This window comes from Corticium candelabrum, chromosome 11 (genome assembly GCF_963422355.1).
Source record: "Corticium candelabrum chromosome 11, ooCorCand1.1, whole genome shotgun sequence".
Classification (NCBI taxonomy): Eukaryota; Metazoa; Porifera; class Homoscleromorpha; order Homosclerophorida; family Plakinidae; genus Corticium; species Corticium candelabrum.
This window is the reverse complement of record NC_085095.1, coordinates 5878840-5889162: the sequence shown is the minus strand read 5'-3', so window position 1 is coordinate 5889162 and position 10323 is coordinate 5878840. Positions and strand designations below refer to the sequence as shown.

The following is a 10323-nucleotide window of genomic DNA, read 5'->3' as shown; positions in this document are numbered from 1 at the left end:
ATTTGGCTGTAACCATTGCTTTGAGTTGAAAGGACATAGCAATCTTACTTGTCGTGATAATGGCCAGTGGAGTGCAGACCAACCCACATGTGAATGTTAGTGCTATCATTGAGTAACACGTAATCATTGCCATCTAAAATTCATCTCATTATGTATTAGTAATCCATTGTCCAAACTTACCAATTCCAGAAAATGGCAGAAAGATTAGGAATGAAACAAGCTGTGGTGTTGTGCAAGAATTTGTTTGTGAAAGTCGCTATGAGCTTGTAGGTCCAGCCAAAAGAGTTTGCCTGACAAATGGTAGTTGGTCTGATGAGCAGCCAGTATGCAGAGGTAAATGCTCAAGTGTTTGTGAGAATATGAAGTTAATGGTTTATGCTATCAGTTGTTGATTGTGGTGATCCTGATCCTGTGGAGAATGGTTTGCCTACTATTGGCAACACTACAACATTGGGATCTGTGAAGAAGTTTGATTGCAAAGATTGTTTTGAACTTATTGGCTCTCAAACAGTGACGTGTCTAGTGACAGGGTCTTGGAATGACTCACCTCCTACATGCAATTGTGCGTTCAATAAATGCTTGACTGTAATAGTTAATTGTTTGTAGATTGATAATGTGTTACAGTTATTATGTGTCCACCATTGTTTGATCATGTGAATGGCATCACAAATGGAACATCAACTCATTGTGATTCGACTGTTACATTTAGTTGTTTTGCTGGATATAAATTGATCGGCAATAGCAACATCTCATGCTTACGGAGTGGCCAGTGGTCTGGCTCTCAGCCACAGTGCATAGGTAAACATACCGTACGTAGGTATGAAATCTTTGGTTTGTTAATGCTTTATTTGTGTTTTGCAGAGGTGAATGAATGTATCTCATCTCCGTGTCAGAATAGAGCGACATGTATTGATGAAGTTGATGGCTACAGGTGTTTCTGTTCTCCTGGATATCACGGAATTTTGTGTGAAACACGTAAAAACTTCAGAGCATATCCCACAGTGAACTTTGTTGTGATGATGATCTCATTTCAGCTACTGTTGATGGTTCATGTGCTGTGGAAGATTGCCATGCATTTGTTAAAGTTTCAAATTTGGGTTTCTTTTGTGGTGGAACTTCGTACATTGAAGAGTTTATGTTTCCACTGTGCAAGTTTATTGCTAATCCAGGTACTAGCAGACCAGCTAGAGATTGGGCAAGTAGCACATGGAATTGTTTGGTGAGAGTTGCTGCACAAGAACTTGACGTTGTGTATGGTGGGTATCAGCCAGACGAACCCTTGTTTTGGGAATGTCAAGCATTTGAAAGACAGCTGTTTGCCACTCAGCAGAGTTGTATGAAAGAAGCCTTATGTCACACTTTATTCACTGTAGATGATGCTTATAGCATAGCTGATGTGATGGAATCATCAGCATTTTATCGTGATCAGAATGTAGAGCAGACATTGTCTTTACTGACTGATTGTGGGCAAGACAATAGCAATTTGGCTTCATTGAGAGATGAGATGTTGAGAAGAGGGTTTGTACTCTGTTTTACTGGTGAAAGTGAAGAAGCTAAAGCAGAAACTGTACAACAGGCTTTGCAGTTGATTGATTCTGCTACTGATGGTGGTGGTGTGATTCAAGAGCTACAAAGTGTTACCGATTTGTGTACTTCATCCAGAAGCGAGTCTGGACTGACTGTCGCTTTGTTAAGCAATGGAACAGGTGCAGTGAGTCAGAAAAGTTTCTGTGATAGTCTGTCTTCTACATTTACTTCTGCGACTCTGCTATGTCCTCAGTGTGGCAATGGTGTGTTGGAACTACCAGCAGAAGCATGTGATGATGGAAATAAAGGAAACAGGGATGGCTGCTCATCTGTCTGTGTCATTGAAAGTGGATTTTTCTGTAATACAATACCCTGGCTTACCACTAGTTGTGGACATTTTGACATTGACTTGAACAAGTTTGATAACGCAACTAGGAACAGATCCGTTGTCATCTTCTATGGTGATGAGGTTGTATTTATAGCTGATAATGAAACCTTGGATGCAAGTGATTATGGAAATGATGTAATGTGATTTTGAGATATTATGTAGTGATCAAACAATGTACTGTGAAATTGCATTAACAGGATTGGGAGAGGATCAAACTTACTTTGGAATGGGCAGCTGATGTTCGGGAAGAGAAAGTATAGATATCTATGTGAAAATTGTGTAGATTTGTCTGTTATCTTTCTGTTTCAGCTTGCTTATTTGTCATCTCTTGACAGAGCAGTTTCTGCAGGTAGACTTACTGTTATGGAGAAGGATGCTCTTTTCACTTCTGCAGTGGAGAGAAATGACACATTGAATTCACGAGTGAGATTGTATGTTACATGTTTTGGACATGTTTGGCCATGCATGTTTATATGTTATTTGTATGAAGAGATATTATTCGAAAATCAGGTGAACAGCTTAATTTGACTCACGTCTTACTGGCTTTGTCATACCAAAACAAAGGGCAGGCAGATCACATTCCAAGGTAAAGGAAGGAAGGAAAACATTTAGACATTGTTTCTGTGCCTAGTTTACACATACCTTTTAATCTAATCAACGTATGTATGTCTTATAGATTGATGTTGATTGAGGTATTAGACTTGAATGGCATTTCTGCTTCACCAGTTGGATTTACTGTGACCTATGTTGGTCTGAATGCCAATCCACCTGTTATTGACATTAAAGGTATACTGTTGGAGATGAAGTTTACTATGCTCGAGAAACTAACGTCTTCCACTTCTTAGAAAATAGACCAAGGTTTATAGCAGGTAGTAGTGACTTGCTGCGTGTTACTCATGCCAGTTTGAATGTGTCTGACTCTGACCATGAATAGTAAACAATTTTTTGTTGATGTGTATCATCACTTTGTAATTCATTGGTGTTGTCATGCAGTTATCCTATGCAATGGGGTAGGGTTACAATTGTTGAAGCAGGTACTGAAGAGCGTCTCTACCTTGCAGATGAAATATCACCAATCACAGTTCTGGTCTGACTGCAATAATGAGGTTGTTACTATGTCAAACGTAACATTTTAATAAATGTGTTTGTAGATAAAACAAAATGGTACTGTCATTGAGCTGGAAGGTTCTGCCTCTACTGAACTTTATACTGATGTTTTAAACAATGTGTTCTATTTTAACTGGTAATGAAATTACAGTAAGTAATACATGGTGTGTTTGCAGTCTCATGTGTTTCTGCTGCAGGGAGATCAATAAAACAGAAGCTACAGAAACAATCATTAAATTTGAAGTGTCTGATGGTGTCCATGTCAGCTTTTCCGTTGTGCGGTAAGTTACTCAACTGTTGGGTTGATGTGTTGGTATTATTTGTCATTAATGTTTTTCTCTTCGTTTATAGAATTTCAGTAGGTATGTCATGAACTAGGAGAAGTCTACATGAAATAATTAGAGAGCGCATGGCATCTTCATATGTATTACCAGTGGTTTGTGTAGATGTTTTCTTGTATTGAATAGTTTTGTTTGCATGATGCGTAATTGTAGTTTGTTTCTTTGGTTTCAATTCAATCATGAAGATAGACTGTCACTTTGTTACTGATTTCAACAAATTTGCATTCTGTCCAAGGAGAAACCGATTGGATTGCTGAATTTGTTTGAAAGTTTATGTTTTGTACTATGGTAAACAATACTCAGGCACATATACAGATGTCAGCACATGGCAATTTAACAGACTTTTTAGGTTTTTGACATTGTAGTAAAATATGAAAGTGAAGCGTTATGTCTAAGGCTATTTGAAGTGATTGACTGAGATATAAAATATATGTAATATAGAATCAAATAAATATAATATTGAATCACACAATTTGAAGCTTTTAATTTTGGCTGTACTGTTGTAGAAGTTGAAACACTTCACAAACAAGTTTAGATTTATTTGAGTTAGTGAAAGCTTGGTGACTGATTTATACACGTTTTATTATATGCTGATGTGCTTTGTATAATATACTTTAAAGAAGATTATAGTAAAATTATGTCCCCATTCCTCTGTAATCTGTAGTGATATATAGCAAAGTTCACAAATAGTTAGAAGGTAGAGGTAATTACAGTTTGTTAAATTGCAATATTTTGTGATTTAGTGGTGCGTTGTTCTCCTCTGAGTCCACCTGAAAATGGAAAAATGTCTACCAATGAGACTGTTTGTAACACTACGACTGAGCTTACATGCAATGAATGCTACAACGTGACAGGAGAGTCATTTCTTACATGTCAATGTTCAGGTGACTGGAACTATGAAGTTCCCAGCTGTTTTCGTAAGTATACATGATTGAGATTAAGACTCTGATGGGATTGAGAGTAACAATTGTTTCAGTTGTTCATTGTGGCTTGTTGGAGGCACCAGCGTTTGGAACAATGTCAACTAATGATACAGCCTGCGGGACAAAGACTCGGTTCGCATGTGATGAATGCTATGATCGTATCGGAAATTCTAGTCTGACCTGTTTGCCAAATGGAGAATGGGATAATCTTGTACCTACTTGTCAATGTAATTGTGCATTACCTTATTTATGGTAGTAGTAGGCATTTGTTACAATACGGCTCTTCTTTTAGACAAGAATTGTTCCATACTGAGTGCTCCTGATAATGGCTTGTTGTCAAGTTCAGACAGAGGCTGCAATCAGTCCGTACATGTCAGTTGCAAAGAATGCTATAGTCTTCAAGGAAATGAGACTCTGACTTGTCTGACATCTGCTAACTGGAGTCAACCAGTTGGATTGTGTAACAGTAAGAATAACAGCAATTGGAAAGTTGTAGCTACAATTGTATTGATATAAATAGCAACAATTCTTTAGGGATACACTGTCCTTTACTGAATTCTCCAACAAACGGTCATATTTCCAGCCACGAGACAACGTGCAATACAACCACTCATTTTACATGCAGTGTCGAATGCTTCAATCTCAGCGGTCCATCATTTCTGACATGTCATTCTTCTGGTGTTTGGAACTTTGAGCCACCCGAGTGTCTTGGTAAATGTGTATGATTTGGATTGTTATGTTAGTACGTCAGTGGTATTAACTTAACTAATGTTTGTGTACTTTCAGCTGTTCATTGCCCATTGTTGGATGAACCAGTATTTGGATCAATGTCTTCAATACAGACTGTCTGTGGTACAGTGACTCAGATTATGTGTGAACCATGTTACAGTCTTGTTGGAAATTCAAGTCTGGCCTGTCTATCAAATGGAGAGTGGAATGACACAATCCCCGTATGCCAATGTAAGTCGAAAGTATCTTCTGCTGTTAATTAATGTTGGTGGATTTTGCTGATAATTCGAATCACTTGCAGATAAACAGTGTCCTATTCTGGAAGTTCCTGAGAATGGGTTTTTATCTACTACTGACAGAAGTTGCAGCACGTCAGTGGCTGTGGGGTGTGACGAATGTTATGACCTTTATGGGAGTGATACATTGACTTGTCAAGAAACTGGTGACTGGAATCAATCTGTTGGATCATGTCAAGGTATGTTAATTAGAATGCTATAAATTGACATTTGTAGTTGTTTCTACTTAATTTTTAATGTAGTTATTCATTGTTCTCATTTGAGCTTGCCCACAAATGGTCACATGTCGAGTAACGAGACACAATGTAACACAACTACTTTATTTTCATGCAACGAATGCTACTATCTTAGTGGTGTCTCATCTTTGACATGTCTTCCTTCTGGGCATTGGGACTTTGAAGTGCCCAGCTGCAACCGTGAGCTATTATAGTTTACTAGATTGCTACTATCTGATAGTACCACTTAAGATAATCGTCTTCCTTTCCAGTCATTAGGTGTTCTATTTTGGAAGCACCAGATCATGGATCAGTACACATCAGAGACACGAACTGTTATGCAGTGGCTCAATTTGCCTGTGATCAAGGATATGATCTTATTGGAAATTGGAGGCTGACTTGTCTACCCAATGGAGATTGGGATAGCATAGTGCCAACTTGTTACGGTACATTTATACTTTAATGAAGTACCTAGTGATACATTAATTGTACATATCTACTTTTTTGTATATATTGTGCAGAACGAGTATACTTTCGTGAGTTTACTTGAAGATCATTGTATTGACTTTGCAGTTTGAAAGTTTGTTAATTTTTTTCAACAGATTCAACCAGTATTTTTTCAACAGTAGCGGCCTCATCCTTTTTTACTCCTTTATCACAAATGCCATCTTCAGTTGCTTTCATGTCGCCAACAGAATCCCTGCCTATGCCTACACCTTGTCACTGTAATTATTACAGAATGAGTGATTATCGATGTGCTGATGTTGATTTTGCTTTACATGTTTGCAATAGTGATTACGTGTCCGCATTTGAAGTATCCAGTTAATGGCAGTATCTCGACTGGAAACAATACATGTAATACAACAGTGAAGTTTACTTGTGATAATTGCTATGTCCTAGTTGGCCGAGTAAACCTCACATGTCAGATAAATGGACAGTGGGATGGAAATCCACCACTATGTACAGGTATCATGCTGTTAAGACTTGCAACTACATGTAGGTAGGTATGGTAGTCGGGAGTACTGAATTGAACTTGACAGTCTAACTTCTCATGAGATCTTTGTTTCTCTTTGTGATCAGTGGGTCTTTGACATGTTGTGGTATGTTACGCTTGATGTTTATGTATAGCGGTGTACTGCTCGCTACTGATGACACCATACCATGGCAAGAAGAGTTCTAACAGCACTAACTGTCAAACAGTTGTTGAGTTTAGTTGTGATGATGGCTTTGTCCTTTCGGGACGATCACATCTTATCTGCCAATCTAATGGGAAGTGGGACAATTTGAATCCTGTGTGTGAAGGTAAGGCTGTTGTTATAAGTTACTGTGTTGAGTAGAAATGGTCATGTTTTTATTGTTAAAGATGTGAATGAGTGTTTATCATTTCCCTGCCAGAATAACGGCAGCTGCCTTAACACGTTTGGTAGCTTTAGATGCATCTGTACAGCATACTTCATGGGAACATACTGTCACATGTGTATGTTCTGCTTATTTTAATGAATTCCTTGTAATTTAATTTAACTTGGTTTACATTCAGCGACCGGCAACATGTACTCATTTGGTACATCTCAGAATGATTTTTCTCTACCAGCATTAGATGATTATTCTCATGGTCCAATTGCTATTAGAGTCGGTTGTTTTCCTTTTGCCCGACAAAGTCACCAGTCAGTCTATGTAAGAACAGAGCAGAAGGTAAAGTCAGTGCTATTGTAATTGTAGTTAAATTTTGTAGATTTCAACAAATGCTGTTATCTCATTTGATCGGCCTTTTTTGAGTCCCTACCCACGTGTATTTCCAGGTTTCACATATACATCAATTGTGGCACCTTTCTGGTCTGATGTTGATATTCGTCGAGATGGAATGATATTCTATAATGTTTATGAGGCATCGTTTTCTACTTATATTGAAAGAGCTACCAAAGATGTACGTGACTTCACTGGAGACAATTTCTTTACAGCACAATGGGTGTTGGTTGCCACTTGGTATCAAGTGCCAAATTATCCTGACGGCTCTGGCTCATATTCAGATTCACTTTCAGATAGGGTAACGCTATTTTGCTTAGTATAATGTGTGTGTTACAGTGTGCTTAATTTAGTTTCTAATTGTGTATTATTGTTTTAGCGCAACACGTACCAAGTCGTACTTGCCACTGATGGTAAGCAGACGTTTTCCTTGTTTAACTATCCTAGCGATGGTCTGCAGTGGTCAGGTCGTGGCACCGCAGCTGTAGTTGGCTACACGTCCCATGATGCTAGTGTATTTTACAGTCACTACTTGTCTGGATTTGATGAAGTTATCAACCTTGTGTCTCATCGTTCAGATAATGGACAAGTGGGACAGCTGCTTTATCAAGTCAGCGAAGATACCAACATTTGTGCTGGCAATTCGGTTTGCCTCAATTGGTACTTTGATGATATCGATCGTGAAGGAGTGTCTCCAATTTGGTATTTTTCTCTTCCACCATGTCCTTGTTCATTAGTTCAGGCTGCAAGTGATTGGGCGTACCAATGGTATCGGTCAACTTCGACATCTGTTTGTTACGTGTCATCGTTCCCATCACCATTTTATGATTCTCAAGTTCAGTGCTGTTATAGCTTACCAGAATTTGGATTTTTTGATGGATTTCTTCTCAACAATCTCCCACAAGGTGGTACTGCCAATCGCTATCATGCATCACGTTTCTCACTATTTCATAGCAACTTTGATATTCAACCTTACGAAGATTGCTGTATCAAGACTGACCTTTGCAATTTGTATTATCTGCGTCGTCCCTCTCAGTCATGTTTTGGTTACTTTCCACCATTTTGGGGTATGACAGTAGTGATGCATCGTTTCTTAATTATTTGTTTTCATTTTATTTCTGTTTTAGCTTGGACCTGGGGAGACCCACATATTAGTACATTGGATGGGAAACAGTACACATTCAATGGTGTTGGTGAATACATTCTAATGCAGACTGTAAACGAAACATTTGTGTTGGAAGGTCGAACACGTCTGGTAGAGAACTCGAGTGCTACTGTGTTCTCTGCATTTGCTGCAGCTGAGTTTATAGCAAGTACTGGTTTTAGTCGGTCGCTATTAAAGTCAAGCGTCATTCATACCGAGCTGATGGACGATAATACTCTTCGTGTGAAGGCTTGTTGCTACAGTTTAGAAGACACTTTTGTTTCCAGTGACTCTACATTGAAGAGAAGTTCTTGGCGTGAATTTTCTGGGGAGTTTGCTGGTCTTGATAATGTTACTCGATTGAGATTAGATAACATGGTATTGGCTCGTCCAGCTGATAAGAAATTAGTGGCTGTTTTCTCTTCCGGAATATCAGTGACTGTGGAGATAAAGAAAGCGTTATTGACTGTGGTCTTTGCAGCTCCCAACACTTTTAAGGGAAATACAAGAGGTTTACTGGGTGTGTGGGACGATGACAAGTCGAATGACTTGACAGCTCGAAATGGCACAGTCGTATCCATCAATTCAACTGATCGTGAAATCCACCATCTCTCACAGACATGTATGTGTCTTAATTAATTACATATTTTTGTTTTTGATTTGATATCTTGATAACTACTATTGGCTTTGTCGTAGGGCAAGTATTTCAAAACGAATCTTTATTCTACTATGACGATGGGAATGATGTGACTACCTTCTCTGATCCTAATCACATTCCAGTTTTTCCAGATGAAGCTGTCAGCCGCTACACAGGTGAACAAAGAACTGCATGCAATGACGATCCTCAATGTCTATTCGACACATTTGAAACAAATGATCCAGAAATAGGACAAGAAACTCTTGTTACTAATGCACAGCTAATTGAACAGTCTACTTCTCTGAGTACGCAACTTAAGAGTCATAAGTTTGCATATGCCTGACTGGTAACACACTACGTATTATGTTGTAGTGAACTTTCCTCCCGTTCTAAATGGTAGTCATGTCTTAAATGCTACTCTTGGTCAGACCGTGAGGTATGTATTCGTTGGATCAGACAGCGATGCTTTCAATGTGACAGTAGAAGGTATTCCTCCTCCATTGGCTGATTATACTTTTGCAAGAAATGGGGATGAGTTCGTGTTTATTTGGACACCCGCATCATCTGGTATTGTGAGTCTTCTGTTTATTGCTAATGATACGACTGGTTCGAGCAGTCAGCTTCAGCCACTCATTCGTCTGTGTGCATGTCGGTTGGAAAAAAATGCAGTATGTATAATAGCAGATGGAGATGGAGGAGAGGAGCAGTTTATTCTTGAACTGTGCGAATGCGGTAGTGGTTGGGAAGGAAGATTTTGTAGTGTGGATATTGATGCTTGTTTAACATCAAACTGTCCAGAAGGTACTAACTGTACTGATCGATCTGCACCAGACACTGGTTTTGATTGTGGATCGTGTTCTGCTGGACTTGAGCTGGTGGCAGGCAAATGTGAAGGTAAAATGATCAATGCTGTGAACCGATATGCTTTGTATATATACCTGCTGTGCAGATATTGATGAATGCAACAATGCAACACTGAACTACTGTCATCAAGTGTGTAGTAATCAAATGCCATTTTATAAGTGTGAATGCTTTCACGGATTTAGGCTGGATGATGACGATGCCAACTGTTCAGGTTTTTGTTTAAATTGATTTGAATGTTACTTGTAACATAATGTCTGTGATTAGACATAGATGAATGTATAGAGGGTGTCCCTTGTCACCTAGTGTGTAACAACATACCAGGGTCTTACTGGTGCAGCTGTGACAGTGGATTTCGGCTGGATAGTGATAACATTACTTGCATACGTAAGTAATACTAGTAAAGATATCT

The 10323-nt window shown here is 38.7% G+C and overlaps 1 protein-coding gene across 1 annotated transcript; it reads left to right on the top strand.

Annotated features, from left to right (window-relative positions):
- Positions 1-4263: 4263 nt before the first annotated feature.
- LOC134187204 (mucin-like protein) lies at positions 4264-10306 on the top strand. The gene is made up of 21 exons (XM_062655322.1): positions 4264-4280; positions 4340-4513; positions 4579-4752; positions 4821-4997; positions 5073-5246; positions 5317-5490; positions 5554-5727; positions 5799-5972; positions 6048-6062; positions 6129-6251; positions 6319-6492; positions 6655-6828; positions 6890-7003; positions 7064-7200; positions 7259-7570; positions 7649-8336; positions 8397-9035; positions 9110-9355; positions 9423-9944; positions 10000-10125; positions 10179-10306. Exons 2-21 carry the CDS (start codon positions 4381-4383, stop codon positions 10304-10306), a joined length of 4578 nt encoding a protein of 1525 aa, XP_062511306.1. The 5' UTR covers positions 4264-4280; positions 4340-4380.
- Positions 10307-10323: the final 17 nt, after the last annotated feature.